The sequence below is a fragment of the Solanum verrucosum genome, unplaced genomic scaffold (genome assembly GCF_900185275.1).
Source record: "Solanum verrucosum unplaced genomic scaffold, falcon-dt-bn FXZP01000253.1, whole genome shotgun sequence".
In the NCBI taxonomy this organism is placed as follows: domain Eukaryota; kingdom Viridiplantae; phylum Streptophyta; class Magnoliopsida; order Solanales; family Solanaceae; genus Solanum; species Solanum verrucosum.
In genome coordinates this window covers 1194364-1219863 of record NW_026019984.1, presented here as the reverse complement: position 1 = coordinate 1219863, position 25500 = coordinate 1194364, and the positions used below count along the sequence as shown (strand labels likewise).

Below are 25500 nucleotides of genomic sequence, written 5' to 3'. Positions count from 1 at the left end.
CCTTTTATCTCTAAAAGCACTATTTTACATTTAGAATAAAAATTTATGTGTAAATACTCACTAAAATATTATTTCGAAAATAACCTCATGATATTTACTTATTTACTAAACTGCCATTGAGTGAATCATAAAATGACAACACACTGACTTTAGCAGTGCACGAGCATTTAAAAAAAGAAAAAAAAAAGCTGTTAAAACTTAAAACATGGGAAGGGTATCTTACTTTTAGTGGGCTCAAAGGTACTGTTTATGTTTACTTTATTTTGGGCTAGACAAACTTACCCTCATGGCCCATCAAGCCTTTAACTATCCTTTTCACCTTTTTTGTAATGATAAAATTGCTAGAATATTTTTTGGCATAATATCTTGACGTGTCATTTAAATTTAGACTTAATTAATATCTATGTTTTCTAATTCTGTATAAAGTTTGAATAAATAGACACATATGTTTTATGTGGCAATTCACGTGAGACGTTATGTTGGACGCGTGTGTTTATTTATTTGGAGTTTATATAGGTTTAGTTGTTTACTTGTGTACACTCAGAATGTGAGGGAATAAATGCTAAGTAAGGCTAAGTTAAATGACATGTAATGTTATGCTATTTATTTATTATTTTATAAAAGACTAGGTTTATTATTTTGTATATTGATACTTTAGAGAAGGACAATTCGGCGTATTAAGCTTTTGCTATGTATAGGGTTTAGGAGAGAGTTGAATTACAAGGATTTATTATAATTTATACGTAATTTTATTTTGTAATTCTGCAAGTGACTTGTTTTATAGCTTAAACATGTAATCTCTTAGTCACATGATCGGAACTTTACTAGTTACGTCAAGACTCCCCTTTAGAGACTCACTATGTACGTTATGACTTAAACATCTAAAGTTTAAAAATTTGGGAGAAGAATCTGTTATTTAAAATTTTGTAAAAGAAGATTTTTGCTCAACGTGAAGAAATTGTTTTTACTATATGAAATGATTCATTAGAGAATAATTAATTACTACTATTGTTTATTTATTGGACCATGGAATATTTGTAATTTTTTTTAATATATTTAAAATTTTGTAATAACATGTGATCGTAAATATCTTAATATAAAAGAAATATGAAAATAATATGTAATTTGTTAATGTGTGGCCTTACGATATAAATAAATTATGATTATAATTTTTTTTGATAATTTTCATAAATTGTAAAATTTCATATTTATTAAAAACAATATAATTTTTCAAATTAAATTCATATCCAAACAAAATTTGAATTTTAACAATATAATTTTTATCATGATTTAAAATCATATCCAAACATTACTTATTGATAATTCAAATCACGAGAGAATTTGAAGTCAAATCTAGTTGCTATAATTGGAGTGAACAAGGCATAAATAATTACTTTTGCCATTCTTTTTGAATTATGACATTGATGGAAATCAATTTAATTTTTCATTAAAAGCTCTATCTCAGTGTATAATTATGGATTTTTTGCAGCCTTTGAGAAGAGCTTCTATGCACAAACATGATGATATTTTAGGCGCGCGAACATCTCATTTAAAAAATTTAATTAAATTATTAAAAATAAAATATATATTTATTTATATTTAAATATATTTTTATAAATATATATTTTTTTCTGTGTCAATTTAATTATTTTTCATAAATTTATGTGAGTATTTTTTTACATTATTAGGTCATTTTATTTTGTTATAGTAGAACTTGTTAAACTCATTTACATTTTTCACATATCTTTAATTTCTACCAAAACAATTAGGCTATGATTCTCAATTCCCTTTGTTTTATTTCTTTTAATTTCATCTTTTTGAATTGGTGTATATATAGGTAGGCTAAGATTCTTGCCTTTTGAAAAAGAAACTCATCTCTCTTTTTCTTCTTTTATTCCTGTACTTTCTTTAATTTTATTTCAATTTTTATCTTTTTGGTCTTCCCTTTCCCTCTTATATACATTTCAATTTTCAAATACTTTTTAATATATGGTTTACTTAGGTGCAACATGTTGCTAAAACAATGATTAAGTCAATCTAATCATTGTTAAAAAAAAGAAGAGAATGTGAAGTATTTTTGTAACATAAACTTAGTAGTCTCATTGGTCTCTTATTCTTTACATACATTCATATACCTTTATTAAAAAAAAGAATAATAACATTTTTGATCCCATAATTATCGATAAATTTTAATTTAGTCCATATAATATCTGATTAAAAACATTAAATCTTCAATCAATTAAGTGATATAACTATGGTAAATTTATGAATATTCACGAGTAAAGAAATAAAAAATCCACAATCCAATTAATTAAAAGTTTAATATGCTTAGTCAGATATTACAGTAACTAAACTCGAAATTTATCAATAACTTATCTAAAAATGTTATTAATTAACCCCCCCCCCCCTCCCAACCACCACCACATTTAAAAAAAAAAAAGACATAGGATTACCCTTAAAAATATGTGGGTTATATTTTTTTTCTCTAGCAATATTCTTGAGGTCTCTTTCTAGGCAATAGGAATTTATTTATTTTGGTTAAAACAAGTCACATTTCAAAAATTGAGTGTCTTCCGACCAGACAAAGATGGGCATTTTTAGAGCTATAATGTTAGTTTGTCTTGTGACAACATAAATCCTATATTTGTCTACAACTTTCAACATCCTTCTTTTTATCACCTTATATATATAATTATTAGATTATATTTTTGGTTGTAAACATAAATAATATTGTATAATAATACATCTTTGTTTAAGATTAATCTTCATGGATAAAATATACTACTACAAATGTCTTATTATTTTCTCAAGGAAAATTAAGCTTATGATAACTAACATAATTGGTAACAAAAATTATGTATAGATCTAGCACACTTGCATGGTGATAAGGTTTGTTGGTTTGGTTGTCTTTTCTCATGTTTCATCTTGTCTTCTTTGTTTTCTTTCAATTTTTTAAACATTATATGATATCTTTTATCAGCACATATATTGAATAATCGATTGATTAACTTAGATAGATAGATAAAAATTACGGAATAATTTTTTTTAATCTCTAATTGAACGTATTCTAAATAAGAGGCAAATCCAAATACTGCATGTATTAGGATGAGAACAATCATTGGAAATGACTGCTAATACCCCTAAACTAAGAAACGAAAGGAGGAATTCGTCAAAGAAGTTCTCATCTGATTAGCTAGTTGGTGAGGCTATAACTTAACAAAGTGATGATCACGAATTGGTCTGAGAGAATGATTAGCCACAGTAGGACTGAGGCACACAACCCGAACTCCTACGAGAGGTAGCTTTGGGAATTAATAATTCACAATGGCCAAAAAGCCTGACCGAGCAATATTGCGTAGAGATAGAAGGTCCACAGGGTCGTGAACTTTTTATTTTTTCGGAGAAAAAATAATGATGATATCAAGGGACTATGCATCGACTTAACTCTATGCCAACAATTAATTTTGAAATTTATGACCCTTCATTTGCCACCATAATTTCTAACCCATTTATGTATTACTAGGTTCGCAATTTACTGTAGGTATATATATATAGTAAAAAAAAATTAACACATAGACGGACCTAATTAGGTTAAAATTACTGATTCTGCTAAACTCGTATAATACACTCTATATCCACCCCTAATGTTTCTCTTTTTTCGTTCAATTCATTAATCATTAAGTCACATTCGTATTAATTTTCTTGATTTATTAAACTTTAAAAAGTTTTTTTATTTTTTAATTAAAAAAACTCACTACTGTTAACATAGGATACATACAAACATGAAATGTCACACCAAGACTTTGTCTATGCATATAATGGATCAACTTTAATAAAGTGAAGCTGTTGGTAATGTCTTTGTCAACATGTAAAGACAGTGGGCTTGTGTCTCAGTGTGATAGTGAGAGATGGAGAAATGAATGGGTCAATCGAGTTGTGCTGGTATGGTTGAGATCAATAACAAATTTATACGTCAAAAATAAGGCGTGTGAGTTCATAGTCATTTTTTTTGTAAAATTAAGTATTTTATGTATACATTATGATATTAAAAGACTAAACGATGTACTTAATTGAATGTCAAGTTATTAACTACAGAGGACTAGTGATCAATATATTTCACTCATGTTCTAGAAATCTTAGATTCTTCTTTGACGGATTCCTATACCCTTAACTAGAGTCTCAGGTTTGAACATGTAGGAATAAACTGACATGTCCAAATTTAATCGGACTCCAATATAAAAAGCGGAAACACACGAACAAAAAGAGATAGATGGAACCCTCGAACTTCACGCTGGCAAACTGTCTCACCATCTTACTGTTTGATAACTACCACTCATAAACTTGACACTTTCCCCCCTTATATCTCTCTTCATTGTATACATATATACACTCATATTTTACTTTTCCAAATGAAAATAAATAAATATAAATAAAGTGGATGAAACACAATATATCAAAAGAAAAGAATATAAAAAGACTCTCTCCCCCCCCCCCCCTCCCCCGCCCTTCCATTATATATGTCTTTATTTAAAATGAATCGATAATAATAATATACTCAGTGTGATGTGAGACATATCTGGGAAAGATATGTAGAATTTACATAAGCCTTACTTTTTTTGTGTGTGAGACTGAGAGTTAAGAATACAGTTTTTGATAGACCCCAGCTTAAGAAAAACAAAAATCAATAATAACATAAGACTTTTAAATCTTATAAAGATATATCACTACAAAAAAATTGTGAATTACATGTGGATATTCCTGGGGATTAGTATGAAAATTCGCAGGAACTTATTTTTCTGCAAATTTTCATACTAATTCCCAGGAAAATCCCCATATAATTCACAATTTTCTTGTAGTATATATAATTTGCTAGTGACGTAACTAGGAAGAGTCGAGGGGGTTCACTTGTAAGGGCTAATATATAGGCATGTATAAATTTATTTAATACACATAAATAGTTTATTCCAAAATAAGTAAGTTAAATTTATAAGATTTCAAATTTATAAATTCAGAACTCTAATTACTCTTGTGTTCACTTGAGTCCCTTTTGCCTAATTAATTATAATTATACTTCACAAATAGAGTACGTATGAATAATATTTTAGTTATACGTAAATTATTGAATTTCATTGACTAAAAAAAATGAAAAATGGGGTAAAAATATCCTTAGAGTTCGAATCTTATGTGAATTTTTGGTTGATTAGTCATTTTGTATATCATATTAAAAATAATTTTTGAATTTTTGTGATCATAAATTAAACATGTTATTTCTACGAGAGAGTGTCACAAAAAATAAAATCTAAATCATTTTGAATTTAAAAGTTTACAAAAATATAAAAGTTACTAATTTGTACATGCATCTAGGAAAAAACAATATACTTATATAGTTTACTGTTTGCATGGACCACAAAAGAAACAAGAGTACGAACAGTAGTGTTTAAAACAGGAAACTGTCCAGAGAGTTACTAGAGTATATACTTTTGATTAATTCGGTGTTCGATAATAATATTGGAGCCTGAATTCGAACATTAACGCAAAATTCATATGTAAAGACGATGATGCTCCCAATGTTGTTTTTTTTCATTTTAGTGAAATTGAACTCGAAACCTTTTAGTATGTGGATTCAATCACAAAAGTTGGCTCAAGTGTTATAAAATGTTTATGCCATATTAAAAAACCACCCATTCCTTAAAGGATCGATATGACACTCTTTACAAAATTTTTATAAAATATGCATGTAAAAATAATAAAATAAAAATAGTATGATGTATAAGGAGTGTTTGCTTCCTAAAGTAGAATTTTTCAACGAGAATATTAATTAATTGGACCTAAAAATGGATATTGAACATCAGATGAAATATTGTGAATGTTATGTCATGACTAATTTTGAAAACACTTTCTTTGAATCGGGGTTTTTGTCGGAAACAATCTATTCATTTTACACAAGGTGGGAATAAGATCTAAATACACACCCACGTTTTTCTAAATTCCACTTATGAAATCTCACCATGCATGTTATTACTTAATATATGTTTCAATTTGTTTGTTCTATTTTTTTTAAATCTGCTTAGAAAATAATGTCTCTTTCCTCTTTCACTGACTCTTTTATTTCAACTTTTCACGTGACATGTTTAAAATCACAAAATTCAAAACTCTTCCTTACTTTCTTAAATTTTGTGTCAAATTAAAACGGGAGAATATTATATTGTTGTAACTTATAATGCCATTGCTAATTTATCGCCCGCATGTAACGTGGGAAAATGACTTGACCATGTTGCTTTTGTACAGCCTTTGTCTTTCCTCTTATTAGTCCTTGTATTCCATGGATAATATTTAGGACCAGTCGTATCGCAAAATGTATTAGAAAAAATAATATATGTATTATTAATACTATTTTTTGATTTTTTGGTAGGAACTATAGAATGTTAGTTAGATTTTTCTTCTCTGTGGTCATGGATTTTAAGTTTGGCTCCACACACACACACACACACATATATATATATATATAGTACCTATAGACAGAGGATGTACAAATTCATCTACGAGGCCAATATAGATAGAGTTACGATTTAAAATTTATAAAGTCAAGATTCTATTCTGTTAAAATTATTGAGTTCTAAATTTATATATGATAGACTTTTTAAGTATAAAATAGGGTTCAAATTTTTTTTATTGAGTTTGACTGAACCTGTAACAATCTAACAGAATTGCAATAGCTCCACTCCTAGGGTTTGATTATTATTATTTTATTGATCATAATGTCTGGGCTAGCTTTTGCGCACTGGTAATTTTTATCTAAATTATATATTTTTCTTTAAAATCGATAAAAATACATACTACAAATTATTAACGTAGAACCAATAAGTACTCAAACGGATTAGAATTCCGAACACATAAATTTTAAATTTCACTTATGTTATAAGCTATATAGAGAAGTATTGAAAACATTCTTGAAATTAATCGTCCGAATTTAAATAGTGTTACTGTTCAAAAAATTAACTATTCATGATCAGTAGGACTAACTTTATCTCCCGCGTTTAACGTACAAAATTCCAGATTTCTCATCTGTCCTTGTCTTTCCCCCCCAAGCCCTTGACTTGGGCATGTGCTTGTGGACACCACCCACCTAGGCCTTGTTTCTTTTTTTCTTTTTTTCTTTTTTCAATTTCAATTTTATGTTTCTTCAATGTTTTTTTTTTGCTTTTTAACCGTGGTTCGATATTTGTATTAGAGTCAGACTGAAATTTAAATCGCGGATAGCAAGGCCCTTGTTGCACTTGAGCTGATATACTCTCTGAACTCCGGTTGTAAAGTTGCACAGGCTATGTTGTTGAGTTGCATGGTCTATCTCTAGAGGCGTTCACTCACAACAGTTTTTTTTTTTTTCATTTATAAATTTTTGAACCCGAAATCTAGTTAAATAAAAGTAAAATTGTGCATAGCAAGGCCCATGTTGCACTTGAGCCGATACACTCTCCGAACCTTCGTTGTAAATTGAATTGAATATGTTGTTGTTGTTGTTTTGCATGATTTATCTCTAAAGGTGTTCACTCACAACAAATGTTTTTTTCATTTCGAAGATCTCGAACTCAAAACCTAGTTAAGAGTGGAGGAGTCGATCCTAAAAAAATCCACATGTTTGAGTCCTAAGAATGAAAAAACTCTTAATGGAAAGCATTTTACCCTTTTAGTGAGTCTTACACCACACGAAAGATTAGTCACATCCGTATCAAATAATATATCTGTTATACATTTTATATATACTGGGTATACACCAACAACTACAAACTATTATGATTATCCCGTAGAATAATTTTTAGTTTGACTGATTAAAAATGTTAAGATCCCTAATAAAAAAGATACAAAACATGGTGCCCCATGATGAAAACAAACAAGAAAGACATTTTTTTTTGCCCTATCAATATCTCTATGGTGAGAGGGCCTTTTTGTCCCTAATTCATGCACCTCCAAGACCTACACAAAGATTAATGATGTTTGATTTCTGCTCCTAAACAAGTCACACACTATGCCTCACTAATCAAATAATTTATTATACTATGATAGGGGAAAAAGAACAAGAACAAACAAATTGTAAAAAAAGGGACCTAAAAAACAAACATTTTGGCAACTATATGATGTTCAACAAAAGGAGAGTTGTTAGAACATCTACCTCAAAGTGATTGATTGGACATTGTGTGGTGATCCATTCATGTCATTTCTTTATTTTTGTAAATAATTGAGGTGAGCAATCCAAGTGTTTTAATCACCATGTCAATGTCTTAATTAATCTCTTTTTAATTTATTTCCCTACAATTTCTTAAGATGAAAGCATTAATTAAGATTTTTAGTGTAATGTATGTTAGTTATTGTCTATTTGGTTGAGGGGAAAAAAAAAACAAGAAACAAGAGGCCAAGATTGACAATAACCAATTTTTTTTAGTGCTCTTATTGTTGCAAAATTTAGCGAGTAATATACATTTGTTATACATTGAATATATAACCATTAACGATTACGACTAGACAAGTGAAATTTCTCTAAGCCACCTAACAAAAAAATGTTAACATCCCAATGAAAAACAACTTATGAGACATGAAACAAGGTGACCCTTTTCCCCAATTGGTGAAAACTAAAAAAGCCAATATTTCCCTAACACAAAAATATATATTTGTTTTCTCCAATGTTTATAAATAAAATTAAGGGATCAATTAATTTTTGTTTACGTGGTTACCACAACATCAATATGGGCCAACATGTCTTGGGAAGTTGATTCCATTTTTTCATATTTGGGCCTATTTGGTCAGTGGGCCTTATTTTTAACAGTAAATATGGGCCAGTTGGGGCCACTGTCCAATTTGCATGGGTTATAATGTTTCATGTCAACATTTAATCCGCAAGTCTTTTATTGTTTCATACATTTTACTGTTTAATAACAGTTTTACAGATTGTCAATAATGTCACATTCAATGTTTGATATTATTATTATTATTATTATTATTATTATTATTATATTGATGTGGGTCATGGTAGGATGGTTGTGATTCCTCCACCCTTGATTAGATGTTTCGAGTTCGAGTACTGAGAACATAAAAGAAATTTTGTTGCGAGTGTTACCTCAAAGAAATGAGACATGCATAAGAGCAAATCTGGATTAGTCGGACTCCAATGCAGATACTGAACATTGGATGGGTAACCAAAAAAATGTTTGTTATTATTGTTATGTACAGTGTGTGCATTTCTTGATGTTTTTTTTTTCCGCTCGGTTTTAGGTATTCGTATTGAGACTTGATTAAATTCAGATATGCGTTGAAAAATCTTATATTAAGAGTAAAACACCCTATAATAATGGTGACTTTGTACCTAATAGAGCTCGGATTAGAAATCAATACTCATAGTAAGACTTGATTAAATTCATATTTGTGTCAAAAAGTCCCATGTTAGAAATAAAACACTCCCTAATAGTAATGACTTTGTACCTACCAGAACTCGAATTCAGAATTTTTAATTAAGAATGAGAGAGCACTTTAATACTCTTATCACTGGTCACAATCCCTTTCTTGATGTTTCACTTCAGAGTTTATTGCAAATTTATTCTCTCAGTGAGTTGGACTTGCCATGGCCATTCACATACTGCTGGAGACAATAAATGTATGGGTCCACCATTATAATTACTGAGTTCAATAGAATTTGATATTTTTTACGTAGATAATCTTATATACAAAAAAATATTACCATTTTAATGAATATTAAATTTGAATCCATAACTTTTTATTATCTATAATGAATTCAGTATTAAAAATCTGAAAGTTCGAACATATCATATTAAATTTTGAGTCTATGCCTGCGTTGTTATGGATGCGAGTGTACCTACTAGTAACTACCTTATTCGAATCTACCATTGAAAAAAGAGTTTGCAGAGATTACAATCACTAGTATAACTATTACATTTACCGATTTAAAATCCTGAATCAACCTCTGAACTCTGCTAGCCATAAAAACTTTAAAAAGGAAAAAAGATTTAATAAGAAAATCACATGTATATATATGCCTTGTAATTGTAGCTGGCCCAAATTTTGCCAAATAAATTGGGTTCAACTTAGGCCCAAGAATACTTTTTGTTCCCATTATTTTGACTATAATTGTTATTTAATAGCTTTAACGTCCAAATATTACCAGAAGGGCATTTGGTCTAGTGGTATGATTCTCGCTTAGGGTGCGAGAGGTCCCGAGTTCAATTCTCGGAATGCCCCTACCTAACCTTTTTTTCCCCATTCCTACATTGTCTTATTTTCAAGATCGTAAATTCACATTATGGATGTCTTCCTTGTATATACCTATTCCCTAAAGCCTCGGGTACTTCATACCTAGTTTAAGTTATAACTCTTAACATTATCTTATTTTCAAGATTATTAATTCACATTATAATCCACAACCAAAACATATTTATTAGTGCTAGTAGTTACATTCCCTACTGTAACTTAAGCACACAAAATTCAACATAATAATGAAAGTGGAAGCTTACATGTAGATATCTTTGGCATCCCGACATATATGAAGTACAATAGATCAATCATTCATAATGAACAACAAAAGTAATACATGCCTTAATTTCTATGTACATACAAACTTCTCTATAACAATATTATTTGTCCATATATATGTTTCGGCTGTTACAGTAAAATGTTGTTATAGAGAACATTTCCATAGAAAACATGATAGTTATAAAAGATAACTGTTACAAAGAGGTCCGATCCTATATCTACTACAACAAACCAAACCAAAACATATTACTACTATTCTACTAGTTACATTCCCCAATCAGTACACACTAAAACTAAATACAAAATACAAACCAATACTATATATATATAATATGTAAACACAAAGACTATAACTTAAGTACATAATATTCAACACAATAATGAAAATGGAAGTTCATTTCCTTCTTGAATAATACCATATTCTTCATCAACTTCCAAATTCAACCACTTCAATTCTTCTTCTTCTTCTTCTTCTTTTTCTTTTTCAACAATGGTACATTCCAATTCAATCTCTTTGTTCTTGCTACTATTTCCAATTTTGTCCTCAGAATTGCCTTCATCCTTCAATAAACCATAGCTAAAACAAACTTCTTTCCATTCTTTGCCCTCGGATAAATGCTTGTGTCTTCGTAGATACCTTTTCAATTCCAACAGAATGTTTCGAAAAGGCTAAGAGAAATACACAATGAAATCAAGTTAGTATTATAATATATGCTCGAAAAAATTCATATTTTTGACATTATTATTATCACTATGAAGAAAGTATAAGTTCGTCATTAGTCCTATTTAGCAATAATTTTCAAAAAATCATGTTAACTACGAGTTGTTTAGTGAGTGTTAGTCAACTTAACATGATGGTCTAGAAGATTTATACACTTATAATACATAAAACCTTATGTATTACTATATAAATACTTTCACATTTTTCAGTGTATAAAAATTAAACTATGTTCAAAATGATAGACGTTCTTTCAAACATGTAGTCGAAACTATGCACAAACTACTTCAAAATTTCTGTTTACTTATTGATATAATCAAGCTCCATGAAGCACTTATAACAACAACAATAACAACATATCCAAGTAAAATTTCATAAGTGCGGTCTGGTGAGGATAATGTGTATGCAACCTTACCCCTACCTCGTGAAGATCTAGAAGTTGTTTACATGTTTCCAATAGATCATCGACAATATGCATCAGGAGTATATACAGTAAAAGGATAACAGAGAAAAGAACAGCAACATTAATAAATAATACGATAATTGAAGCAAAGGAAACAACAGATAACGATAAATTCTTAGAATAAAAGAGAGGGGAAAATTGAACCTCAGCTTTGGTATCAAAAGCCAGTCGAAAAAAAGCAGCAGAAACAGAGTGTTTTCCAACATTTTCAGCCAATTTGATCTGAGAAAGCCAATAGCTCGACGTTTCCAATCTATCAAATCTGCATTTGCTGCATTTCTCAGCACTGTGAAAAGGAGTTGTGCTTCCAGAAAGTCGAGGCTTCGCCAAAACAGGCGATTTCACCGGAGTTTTTGGCTCAGCAGCAGCAACAACATCTCTGTTTTCTCGAAAACAGACACTCTTCTTTCTTGTTTTTGCTCTGTTTTCTTCTTTCTTGGCGCTTTCCGTTACTGGATTTACTGCAGAATCAGTTAAAGATTGAGTCTTTTTTGGTGATTTAAGTGGTTTTTGAGGAACCCCAGATGAAGATTTTGCCAATGGCTTTCCAGAAACTGTTTTTGTTGGAACATTCGTGCTTCGAACTGTGCCAAAAACTCTGTTTTGCCTGAAACAAATATATATGCTAACTCAGTGGCGTAATCAGAAATTTCACGGAAAAATGTTCAAGATTTAATACCATGGACAATAACATAGTCAATGTAATTCCACGAGTGGGTGTACGCATACCTTACCCCTTCATTTGTATGGTAGAATGTTTGTTTCTGATTAACTCTCGACTCAAGAAATATATCTATGCATAAAAAAAGAACTAATTTTTACAACCTATGTTCAGTGTGATTTTCTACCTACACAATATAATTTCCTGACAAAGGGTGTTCATTGTTCATCCACAACCCTTCATTTTACGTGGCTCCGCTACTGGCTAATCTATACACAAGAAAAGTATGAAAAGTTGGAAGATTTGTGTTTCGAATTTTACCAAAAACTCTGTTTTGTCCAAAACAAACATACAAAACAGAGTCAGAATTTTAAGTTTATGAGTTCTGACCATCTGAATACATTATTTGTACATATTTAATAAACTTTTAACACGAATACAAAGTTTGAACCAAAACTATAGAGTTTGTCAAACTCGTAACTACCACTGTGGCTCCGTCCCCGCGAACATATGCTAACTATACACAAAAAAAGTTCTAAAAAGCTTCTTTTTTTTTTGTTTTGTTTACCTGGGAATGGATGGTTCTTTGGATTGAATTTTTGGTGCTTTTGAGATATTTTTGTTGAATCTTGATTTCACAGATTGAAATTTACCTGTAATTTTTGTGTTAATATCAAAAAACACATTTATATATACCTAACATAATAATTTAAATATGCGTAAACATAATTTTACCTGGAAATGGTGTAGGATGAAGATCCATATCTATAGACATAATAATAATTGTCAGAAAAAAATGAGTTGAATTAAACTTTCAAAAATTTATTTGTTGTTAATATTAATATATATATTTGGAATTTGGAATTATAACTTCTTTTTTTTTGAAGTTCAAATAATGATCAAAAGCGGGAACAGGTTTTTTAATTTAAAGTCAGAGTTAGGCGCGGTTATATCATACGCTCCCCTAATTAGTTTATTTTGTTATAAAGCTAAAGGGGCAAGTTGGGAACTTTTTTAAATATTCTTTTTGATTCTTTACTCGATGTCTTGGTATTCACATTGGACTCGAACTAAATCTGGATTCACGAATTACACGATCCATCTTTTTGGGATGATACTCACGTTTTTTTGTTTTTGTTTTTACGTTTTCTAGGAACTGTCATTTTTTTTACTTTATTGGTGACTTGAACTCGGTCAATTGAGATATAATAATTACGATTTGCCTTTCAAATGAGATGATTTTTAATTTTTGTTTTTAAATGGGTTGATCTTTAATTTTTACCCTTAGAGCGGGTGACAAATTTTTTAAAGGCGCGAGACATAACTTATAAAATACTATGAGGCAAAAATATAATTTATGCTCCACAAAGATTACGTAATTACACGATTTAAGATAACATAATCTCAACAAATCCCTACCATTTGAATTAATTACAAAAAGCCCATTTTCCTTCTCTCTCTCTTTACATTCAGATACATCATTTCACCTCTGATATAAAGTATAGAAACCCCAACAATTTGGGCGCTACTTACATTCTATTCAGAAAGTTTTTCAAATCACAGTAATTCCAATTTTTTCAAAACTCGTGGATACATTGCTGCTTCACTCTATACATAGTAAACGATACATGAGTTATGTATCAAATACATAGCTATAAACCAGATTCATACTGATTTAGGTTTGAAATAATTTAGTTCATGTATTAACAATATTATTTGTATCATACATTGTATACAAACAAAGATGTAATGTATCTGATAGAGTTGAAGTGATGTATCCGAATGATAAGAATTTTTAGAGATTATGTCTTAAGTCATGTAATTACGTAATTTTCGTAATGCCTAAAAGTTTAAAGACCAGTACAAAATAGGAATAAAAGTGTAAATGACCCGCCAGTTGGGCCGTTCGTTGCCCAAGAGGTTGTTTTGGGCTGTTATTGGGTCGAAAGAGGACTTCTTTAGGAAAATAGCCACTTTTGAACCGCTAAGCAAACTTTATAATATTTCAAAATAGCAAAACTATTCAAAGTTTTATTTTTTTAAAAGAGGAAATAAAATGTCGACCAAAATTTCCCTAGTTAAAACATGGAAAAACTAGTCAAAACTTTAGTCCTAGAGATTCATATGCATCATTTCAAACTCTAATCTTATATATTGAACTCCATGATTTTTAGTGGAAATCCATAACATTATCCTAAAATTTCACTTGTAAAAGTCAAAATTTCAAAATTTAAATTAAAAATATATCATAAGTGAAATAACCATTTAACATTATTTGAATGACTTTTATATAAATGAAAATAATCATTTAATATAATTTAACTCATGACACTTATTTCAAAACTTAAGACTTTGAGCAACTTTCGATTATCCTGCTTGCTTCACCTGCTTTTTAACTTATGACACTTATTTTAAAACTTATATCATATGATGAGAAGATAAATAATACAATTGACTAAGCATGCATTGATGACTTGCAATTTGCATGCAAAATTGTTTATATAAGAAAAAGTAAAACAATCAACTTGAAGAGAAGTTTCCTAACCATTTGTGATGTATATAGTGCTTATTTCAAAAGAGTGACTTAAAATAGCAAAAAAGGACAAGCACTTAAAAATTGACCAATGAACAAATTGATGAGATGCCACTTTGAAGAATTTATATTCTAAACAAATTGTGTTCTCATTTGTTTGGAATCTAGCAAAGAAACTTTCCTTTTCTATGTGCACTTAAGTTTTCTATAAAGAAAAAGAAAATATCATGTCCGTCTCAAAATACTTATCGTCCTTAATTAAAAATATTTACTTCAAAAAATTATTATTATAAAAGTTCGCTTTTCTCCATTTTACATTTAGTAATAATTGTTCTTGGATACTACAAATCTCTTTGTTGTAACACATAAATAGAGTCAATATTTAATGAAGAGAGATTATATTTTAAGACATACATAACGATAAAATAGTCAAAATACTTTTTAATCAATATTTTTTTAAATGACATATAAGAGAAAAACACGATAGATAATGAGACAAATGGAGTAAAATGTTAATTCAAGCCATAAATCTCAATCTGCTCTTTCAACACCATTGGACTTAAACCACTATAGGTCCAATTCACACAATTAATTGTAAACTCATTAATTAGGATTCACATTACAATCCATAATTACACAATTCAATTTTGAAGTTTAATAAACAAACACAAATATAAGTTTTGGCCAAAACTATGGTATGCAGAATCCGCTATTAGAATTATAGCTTCGTTAATCTTAATATATATCGAGTAACTCTGCCATCAAAATTTTAATGAATTAGAACAAATCACTAAATAATGAAAAGGAAATTATAGTCTTATGTCAACTTATAGTTGAAAGTCATCGTTTTGCATTTTTCATTCACTTAATTATAAGAATCTTTACTCTGCTTTGTTTGACTGTTTATCACTTAATATGTTCATTTGACCAGAAAATATAATATTGGAATCTAGTCCAAAAAAAAGAAGAGATAATAATACATATAATTAAGAAATTCCAAAAAACTATTCCCCCTCCCCCCCCCCCCCCCCAAATAAATGAACATATTTTAATGAGAAGGAGAGTATATAATTAGTACTTGAGATTTGAGAATCATTCAACTTCACATATCATTTGAAAGTGTCTAAGAGATTAATTTAATCTTTCTTTATGTCCACATCTTAGTAAAAGACTTGTTGGACATCTTCGTACGAATCGTTTGATTCGTGAAATAAAATGAACATTTTAAAATTAAATTTGAAATTAAATTTATATATTATTTAGTTAAATATATAACGTATTTCAAAATAATCTTATATTTCAAATTTCATATTATTTTATCTCAATTAAAAATAAGATAAATTAATTTTTGAAATTATAATTTTGAAATAACTTAAAAGAACGAAAACTTTGTCATCAAATGAAAACACCATACTACCTTAAATAAAGTTCATTCAAGGACACCTACGTTTTTTTTTTTAATTTAAACAACGGTTAATTAATGCAATCTAAATTATCCATCCAATTTCTTGCATTAGTTATCTGTCAATTTTAAACTCTTGAAATAAACGTTTTATACAATTAAGGATATACTCTACTAGCTGAACAATTAATGATTTGTTATAATAATAAATTAAATGGTTGTACACCTCCATACTTGGTCAACTCCATAGAATAATTTATTTTTTTTAAAAAAGTAATCAACAATATTTTAATACATAGAATCAACCGATAATTACTCCATAATGAGTCAGTATTCCAATCATTTCTGAATTTCTGATACCAAATTTATTACGTCTTAAGATCTTGATAGAACAGACTGATACTCAATGCCTTAACTTGATCGAAATGAACCAATTTACATGACTTAAAGAAAATGTAAACCAATATTTTCTTAACATTTTCTAGTTTAAGTAAAACAGAAAATCGTCACCAAAGTCAAAGAAATATGTATAATACATACATCATATCATGACTATCTAAATATATGAATAATATATACCAACGAAAAAGTGGACTAATATTTCTTAATCGTAAAATATTAAGTACACGTATATTTAGGCATATAAATTATATAGTCTGAAAATAGTAGTTTGATCAAGTCAAACTAAGTATTTCCTCTAACATATTGGTTTAAGTCGATGAGTCATTCCTCCTTTCATCACTCACCATCATGGGTTGGATCCTGGTGGGATTGTTTGAGATTTCTCCGCTTTTAATCATGAGTTTCATCGTTTCGATTAGAATTCTTTAAGAATGACAAAAATTCTATTAAAGTATTGTCACAAAAAATAAGTCTTATAATATGTAAATCTTTGAATTTAGTCAGATTTAAATAATATGGCTATTGGACGCTGGATAAAAACAAAACAAAAAAAAAAAAAACTAAAAATCCTATTGGAAGCATTGACACCCAAAAATGGACTTTGTTAGATACGATAAACTCTATAATACACGAATCTAAATTTAATCGAGTCAGATTTCAAATACCCAATGGAAAACCAAGAAAAAAAAAGTCAATCCTCCTTTCAATTCTTTCTTACGCGGCTACAAAGTCAAAGTCATCCATTTTCCCCCAATTCTATAATTTTCTTTCTTTCTTTTAGTAATCTTTTTGTCCCCAATTCTATAATTGGAGTTGTATATAAATCATACATGTTTTCACTTTGTGTACTATCCTAACCACTCTCTAGCTACTACACTCTATATATCTCCTTCTCATTAATTTCGATTTACGTCGGCGTAGACTCACCAATAAAATAATTAGTGCTTAGTTTGTCGATAAATTCTTCATTTATAAAAAAAATAAATTCAAAATCTCTAGTTAATTAAGAGTGAAAAAAGTTTCATCTACTCTGATCATCACCTGATCGACCCTTTGAACTAATTAAGAGTTCAAGAAAAGGCGAGACGGGGAGATGGCGGGAGGAGGAGGAGGAAGATCGTTGGAGCAAACGCCGACATGGGCGGTTGCCGTAGTTTGTTTTGCGTTGGTTGCCATTTCTATTGTAATAGAGTTCATTATCCATCTTATTGGCAAGGTAGGCCACTAACCATGCAACATTTTGATGAGTTTAAGTTATATATGCACGTATAATTATTGTGTGTTATTAAATTATTCAAAAAATATCTACAAGTCAGTCTGATCATTAAATTATAAGATTTATAATTTTATAGTTAATATAATTTACATGCTACAACAAGTAAAATGTCTGATCATATAAAGATTTCTTACATTAACGAGGTAAAAAATATTTATATAATCAGGTCATTATAAATTAATCATAGTTAAATTGTTAAATATTTATACAAATTGTGTATATAACCTTAGATATATTCCAATAATTTACAAATATAGTTTTATTATTAATTTTATGTTTTTTTTTCCTTGCATGTAGTGGTTGAAGTCTAAACACAAAAGAGCATTATATGAAGCACTTGAGAAGATAAAAGCAGGTACACTTTAAATTCATATTGTTCGGACCTTTTAAATATATTGTCATTTTTATTATGTTATTATCCAATTCTTTAGAATTACATAATTTTTGAAGGATTGATCTGTTCAACATACACCGAACGATATTTTTGTAGAATTTGAACAACATATATGCTCATTAATTTTCTAACGAACATATTTTTATTTTTTTACTAATATTTTTTTTTGATTTTTTTATAGAGTTAATGTTGTTGGGATTTATATCCTTACTATTAACAGTAGGGCAAGATCCAATTTCAAATATTTGTGTATCTGAAAAGATTGCAAGTACGTGGCATCCATGTAGTAAACAAAAAGAAGCTGAAATGAACAAATATATTTCCGGTGACTTAGAAGGTCATCGCCGGCGACTTCTTACAGCTGATGATGGCGGAGTCCGGCGAGTTTTGGCAGCTGCCGGAACTGACAAATGTGCAGACAAGGCATGTTACTCGTATTTTTATTTTTTTTAATGAACACGAGTAAAGCTAAAATGACAGTTGAAATGGAACAAATAAAGTATTATATACTCTTGAATGATGAAGTATATATATATATATATATTTTGTAAGTAAAGAAATAACATACCATATCATAAGTTAAAAAATACTTATAAGCTAATTTGATCGACTTAAAATTAATCAAAATACACCACCTTTATAAGTCAATGCTAGTGCTTATAAATCGAAATATGTCAAAAGTCATCACTTAGTTATTACTCCTAACTTAATTAATTTGTGCTTAGATAGTAATATAAGTACTTAAAGTTTGACCAATTTTATTTTATTATTTTATCCTTATTTTTAGCTAAACAAAAATCCTAACTTTCTCTTGTTCCGTATTTTTTTTTTTTTTAAATAAAAAATAAAATTACCATTTTAACACAATGATACATTGATACTTTTAAATTTATCAAGATTTTTTCTTACCAAACATGCCAATTGTTCAAAAACATACTAAACAATTTGTTTATAAAATTAATTTCAACGCTTAAAAATATATTTTTATATTTAAATTTATCAACTATTTACGATCATCTAATCAAAACGAGCTGTAAATTGATTATCATTTTTTGAATTTGTAATTTGCAGGGAAAAGTGGCATTTGTGTCTGCTGATGGTATTCATCAATTACATATTTTCATTTTTGTGCTGGCTATTTTTCACGTATTCTATTGTGTTACCACATTGGCATTGGGAAGAGCTAAGGTATTTTTTTCAAATAAATATTTATTTACTTATTTTTCCTTTTAAAAAAATAGAAAATACTGTTCAAAATATAGGTCAAGTTATTTTTGACCCTTTTTTTAATTTGGTTGTATTTTATTAATTTCAGATGAGTCGTTGGAAGACATGGGAAAAAGAAACAAGAACAGCTGAGTACCAATTTTCTCATGGTAAAAATCATCCTAATATTCATTTTCGATTGAAGTTTATTGAATGTTATCTCATTAAATATAGAACCTGTTTTTGATGTCCAAAATTCTCATTGAAATTAAAGTCAATATATTAACATGTTTAATAATTTAACAGATCCAGAGAGATTTCGATTTGCTAGAGACACATCATTTGGAAGAAGACATTTGAGTTTTTGGACTAAAAATTCAGTTCTTCTATGGATTGTACGTATCCTTCATCTCAAATTTATTATAGTTTTTTTTTTTTGAGTTTAAAACCTATTATAATTGAAAATAATATATTATGTTATATTTTATTTTTTTAATTATTTATTTGTAATTTAATTTGCAGGTTTGTTTCTTCAGGCAATTTGTAAGATCTGTTCCAAAAGTTGATTATTTGACCCTACGACATGGTTTTATCACGGTAAATACATAATCAATAATTAATATTGAATAAAATAACTAATTAATATTGAAAATTTAATGATAATTAAGTACATAATATATTAATTTATTTCCGTCCAAATATAAATGTAAAAATAAATTTACTAAAATGGACAATGACAATTTATGAATTTCTTTCAATATATAATTTTTTTTTATAAAAAAAGTCGTGTATTTTGTAAAGCAGAGATGGATGGTGTATGGGATCAATGAATTCAACTAAACTTAATGTTTTTGACGCAAGCCATAAATATATATATAAAAATCTAAATTCATTACCTTTAAATCAGAGTATTTTTTATTCAAATTAGCTTTTATATATATATTTGTTCTAATTTTATAATTTTGGTTTTTTTTCCAGGCACATTTGGCACCTCAGAGCCACATAAATTTTGATTTCCAAAAATATATTAAGAGGTCATTAGAAGAAGACTTCAAAGTAGTTGTTAGCATCAGGTATTTTTTAACCTTTAAATTTATAATTATTATTTCTAATTTAATTAATTAAATATACTTTAATCCATATTTTGCACAAATATCGTGTTTAATCGAAATATAGCTGAAATTAATCTTCTTTTTTGTTGTATTTTTTTTTTTTTGCAGTCCCCCAATTTGGTTCCTTGCTGTATTATTCCTACTCTTCAATACTCATGGTAAATAAATACTCTAAGCGAATAAAATATACGTTTTTGATATCTTTATGTCAGTATTATATTATATTTTGACTATTTGTAAAGTGCGTCACACTCAAATATGAAGTGAAAATAAAGTTTAATTTAGTATACATAACATAAGTATTCAAATGATAAAAGCGAATTATACTTCAAGAAATGTATGATTATTTGTAAGCAAGTGGACATAAAATGCATACTTCAAGTAAACATTTTTTTTAAAAAAATTAATCAATGTTTCGAGTTTGAGTTTTGAGTGTGAAATTAATTAATTTTATTACGGAGTGCTTGACCTTTCAATTTGGACTTTCCCATGTGAATCTAAATGCCTTTACCTTTCGATCTGAACTTTTCAACGCCCATCCAAATTTAATCAAATTTTAATATGGATATCGAGATAAAAAAATAAGTTGATTAAATAATTTCATTTGTCATTTGTGGACAGGCTGGTATTCTTATCTGTGGCTACCGTTTATTCCGTTACTTGTAAGTAATTCTAAATCATTTTGTACACATTTTGCATTTGACTTTTTGTTTCATTTATTTCTATTTTCCACATTTTATATATCTATCTTTCCATAGTGAAACTCAATAACTTAACCTTATATGTATTAAGAAATTTATTTACTAAATATAAATATTTGATTGTGACTCAATTATTATTATTCCCTATCTTAGTTAATATTGCATTTTTCGTTTTTTAAGAGTAAAATAGTTTAAGTTTGATTGAAAAATTTACGCATTTTCATTTTCATTTTTTTTTTGAAATGAAATTTGTATATTTATAAACTACGTAAAGAGTATTATAAGTCACAATAATTGACAATTCAAAGTATTTAAAAGATATACGAAAAATTTACAGTTAAAGATAGACTTTTTGAATCTCAAAATTTAAAAAATACCACATAAATTAAGACGGAGAGAGTATTATACCGTATTATGTATTAACTTGAGATTATTGATTGTAAAACTCATCATAATTTTTAAATTCCGAATTAGTCTATGTTTCTATGCTTTTAATAAGTATTTATGAAAATTCTGACTTCGTCATCGATACAGGTGATATTATTAGTAGGAACTAAACTACAAGTGATTATAACAAAAATGGGATTAAGAATTCAAGAAAGGGGAGAAGTAGTGAAAGGGGTCCCTGTGGTTCAGCCTGGAGATGATTTATTTTGGTTCAATCGTCCTCGTCTACTACTTTTTTTAATTAATTTTGTTCTTTTTCAGGTAATTTTTAAAAAAAGAAAAGTCATTTTTTAATTTTAAATATATATATATATATATTTTTTTTTTTTTTACCTTATTAATTTTATATTTTTTTGTGATTTATTGCAGAATGCTTTTCAATTGGCTTTCTTTGCTTGGACTTGCGTAAGCTCAATTAACTCTAGTAGTAATAGCGTGGAGCCATTTTAACTTTCGATAATCAATTAAATAGTCATTGTCATGGAGTTTTAAATTTAATTCATTCATGAAAATACCTTGGATTCTATACGTTACAACAATAACGATATAACATATTTAGTATAATTTTATAAGTGAGGTCTGAGAAGGAGAGGATATACGCAAATCTTATCTTTATAAGGTAGAGAGTTCGGTCGGTCAGTGGCGGAGCCACCTTATAGTCAGGGTTCATCCGAATCCCCTTCGGCGGAAAATTATATTATTTATACATGGTTAAAATCATTTTTTAGGTATATATAGTAGATGTCGAACCCCCTTCGGCTATTTCGTGTGTCTATTTCTTCTTGAACTCCCTTATTGAAAATTCTGGCTCAGCCACTACAGTCAGTATACTAAGCTTCCGTGATGTGTGGGGTCTATTATAAATGCATTATCATGTATTTTTGTAAGAGGTTGTTTTCACGTTTCGAACATCGCGTGACAACAATTTAACATATAGCAATAATTTGAAATTTCATGACAACGACTATTTTTCAATTATAAGGACTGAAAAGTGATTATTTGTGAATTCTCATAATTAATTTTAACTTTGTTTGGTTTCTCTTTTTTATATATATAAAAAAAAAACAGTATGAATTTGGGCTGAAATCTTGTTTCCACGACCATACTGAGGATATCGTAATTAGAATGGCAATGGGGTTAGTATAAATTATCTTCTAATTTCTTGTTAAACTTTTATTAATTTGATCCAAATTACTTACATATGAAAATGTTGATTTAATTTTTGGTTCAGGGTTCTTATTCAGATTCTTTGCAGCTATGTCACTCTTCCATTATATGCTCTCGTGACACAGGTAAATTAAGTTATATACATCATCAACGTAAAATATACTTTATCTAATAAGGTTATCTTTGACTATGTAACTCGTTTTACTTTTAAGATTATTAATCTCGCATTTTAAGTTTCAAATCATAGAAACAATAATATAACAAGTATTAAGACCATCTAGGTATTGCGTGGGCGTTTGGACATAAGAATTAATGTGAATTTTGAAGTAAAAATAGAATGTTTTATTTTCAAGTTAAAAATGATGTTAAGAAATTAGAAATTGAAATTGTGTTTGGACATGAATATAAATTGAAGTTATTTTTTTTTGAATGTTTGCGAATGATTTGGAATGAAAAATTGTGAAAAATGGAGTTTTTTTCGAGTTTCGAAAAAATTAAAACAATTCTATGTCCAAACATTTTTTTCCAAAAAAAGTGAAAACTATCCATGGTCAACAAACGGGCACTAGAATTTCTATCCTTAACTAGAAAATCTTTTTTTTCACCTTCATGGAAATGAACTTATATGTATCGTCAATATAATAGTTTGTTATTATATACTATCTATCTTACCTTTCATGTATTATCAATTTCACTTATTATGAAAATAACATAAACACTTAATTGTTGTGATAGTGTAAAAATTCTTATACTTCAAAATGTTGCACATTTTAAACAGATGGGATCAACAATGAAACCAACAATCTTCAATGAAAGAGTAGCAACAGCATTGAGGAAATGGCACCATAGTGCCAAAAAACACATCAAAGAGATCAACAAGCAACATTCAAATCCAACAACTCCAATGTCAAGTAGGCCAGCAACGCCCTCTCACGGCATGTCACCCGTCCATCTCCTACGCGGTATCAGGACGAGTGACATGGACGTGAGTCCACGAAGATCGAGTTATAATGTAGACCATTGGGACATTGAGGGCTCGCCATCTCCAACTCGATTCTATCAAGGTGGTACTGGAGATGGCTCGCCCTCACCATCCTACATGCATCAAGTTCAAATTAGTCATGACGTAATACGTCATGACTCTGAAGGTCACGGGCCTAGTTTGTCAGAAATTGAGGCTTGTGACCAACATGAGATCAATATGGCTCGTCCAAGGGATTTTTCATTTGATAAAAGAACGACTAGTGTATAATTAAATGTTGGAATTCATGTCATGAGTGGCAAAGTCACTTTCGTTGAAAGGACGTTAATTGACATCTCTTTATCGGAGAATTACACTACGTTGATAGTTTAATTTTTTTCTTTTATGTATGTATATTATATATTGAATTTTTCATTAATTATTTTATGTGTTTAGTTCTAATCACATCAATGAAAATTTAGGTTTCACCGCTCATAATTTTTGCACAAAATTATTACATAATAAAATTGTTATGAAATATACAAAATATGTGACGATGTAATGAAGGAGATAAAGATGATGACTCACCCAAAATTACGAAAATTGTTATGCAATGATAAGTATTCTTTCATTCTTAATTAAATGTTTCAAATTTAATCTCTCAATATGAACAGATTTTGATGATTTTCCACCATAAAACGACAAACTCCGGGAACGACAAGTGACATATATAATGCAGCGCCCATAATGCAATAATTTGTGTAACTTTTGTAATGGCTGCCCGCCCACCCACCCCTATCCATACATCGGCTATAAATATAATTTTTTAGTGGCAGATTCAGAATTTATAATATATATATAATTTTTTTTAATTTGTATTTTGTATTTTGTATTTTGTATTTTAATTTCTCTATTGAAGTACTTCATGTCCCTACAGTATCTTGGATAATCTTTATTTTAAAATTTAATTTTTGAAGTTGTCACATGTCCGATATTGGACCCTAATTTTATATATATTCACACTTCAAATACCGTATATAAGTTGTAGAGATGAATTTAAAAAAAATTAGTTTATGAATTCTTGTATAGTTGTATTATAGAAAACACAATTGATTAAATTCTTATTAAGTTATACTATATATATATTTAAGTGATTTTTGTCTGAATTCTGAATCAAAGCTAGTATCAAGTTGATACTATCAATATGGTACAACATGTTTCATATCTTCAACTTTCCTTCAATCAGGGGCGGATCTAGGTACAACCTGTTTCATATCTTCAACTTTCCTTCAATCAGGGGTGGACCTAGGTGGACCCGAGGGGTTTACCCGAACCCCCTCGTCAAAAAATTACACTGTATATGTAATGTCAAATTTTAATTTTATGCGTATATATTAAAATGAACCCCCTACAAACAAACTATTGCCTTGGCTCAGTGGATAAGTGGTTCAACAAATGCCCTTGAGGGTTTGATTTCAATTGACAACATTTTTTACCTCCTTTAAATGCTTTGGAAAA

The 25500-nt window shown here is 28.8% G+C and overlaps 2 protein-coding genes and 1 non-coding gene across 3 annotated transcripts; 2 read left to right on the top strand and 1 right to left on the bottom strand.

Annotated features, from left to right (window-relative positions):
• The first annotated feature begins 10176 nt into the window (after positions 1 to 10176).
• Positions 10177 to 10248, top strand: TRNAP-AGG (transfer RNA proline (anticodon AGG)). Its single transcript has one exon. It is a non-coding gene; the product is annotated as a tRNA-Pro (tRNA).
• Positions 10249 to 10864: 616 nt separating this feature from the next.
• On the bottom strand, positions 10865 to 13176 carry LOC125817968 (uncharacterized). Its single transcript, XM_049497470.1, has 4 exons — positions 13117 to 13176; positions 12950 to 13034; positions 11865 to 12327; positions 10865 to 11208 (listed from the first exon to the last, which is right to left on the bottom strand). The coding sequence occupies exons 1-4, from the start codon at positions 13154 to 13156 to the stop codon at positions 10909 to 10911; spliced, it is 888 nt and encodes a 295-aa protein (XP_049353427.1). The 5' UTR covers positions 13157 to 13176; the 3' UTR covers positions 10865 to 10908.
• A 4608-nt stretch (positions 13177 to 17784) lies between these two features.
• Positions 17785 to 24273, top strand: LOC125817988 (MLO-like protein 6). The gene is made up of 15 exons (XM_049497489.1): positions 17785 to 17934; positions 18292 to 18349; positions 18570 to 18811; positions 19460 to 19576; positions 19704 to 19764; positions 19901 to 19989; positions 20117 to 20191; positions 20573 to 20667; positions 20815 to 20864; positions 21328 to 21368; positions 21942 to 22115; positions 22224 to 22259; positions 22923 to 22990; positions 23086 to 23146; positions 23800 to 24273. Exons 1-15 carry the CDS (start codon positions 17812 to 17814, stop codon positions 24271 to 24273), a joined length of 1764 nt encoding a protein of 587 aa, XP_049353446.1. The 5' UTR covers positions 17785 to 17811.
• The last annotated feature ends 1227 nt before the right edge of the window (positions 24274 to 25500 follow it).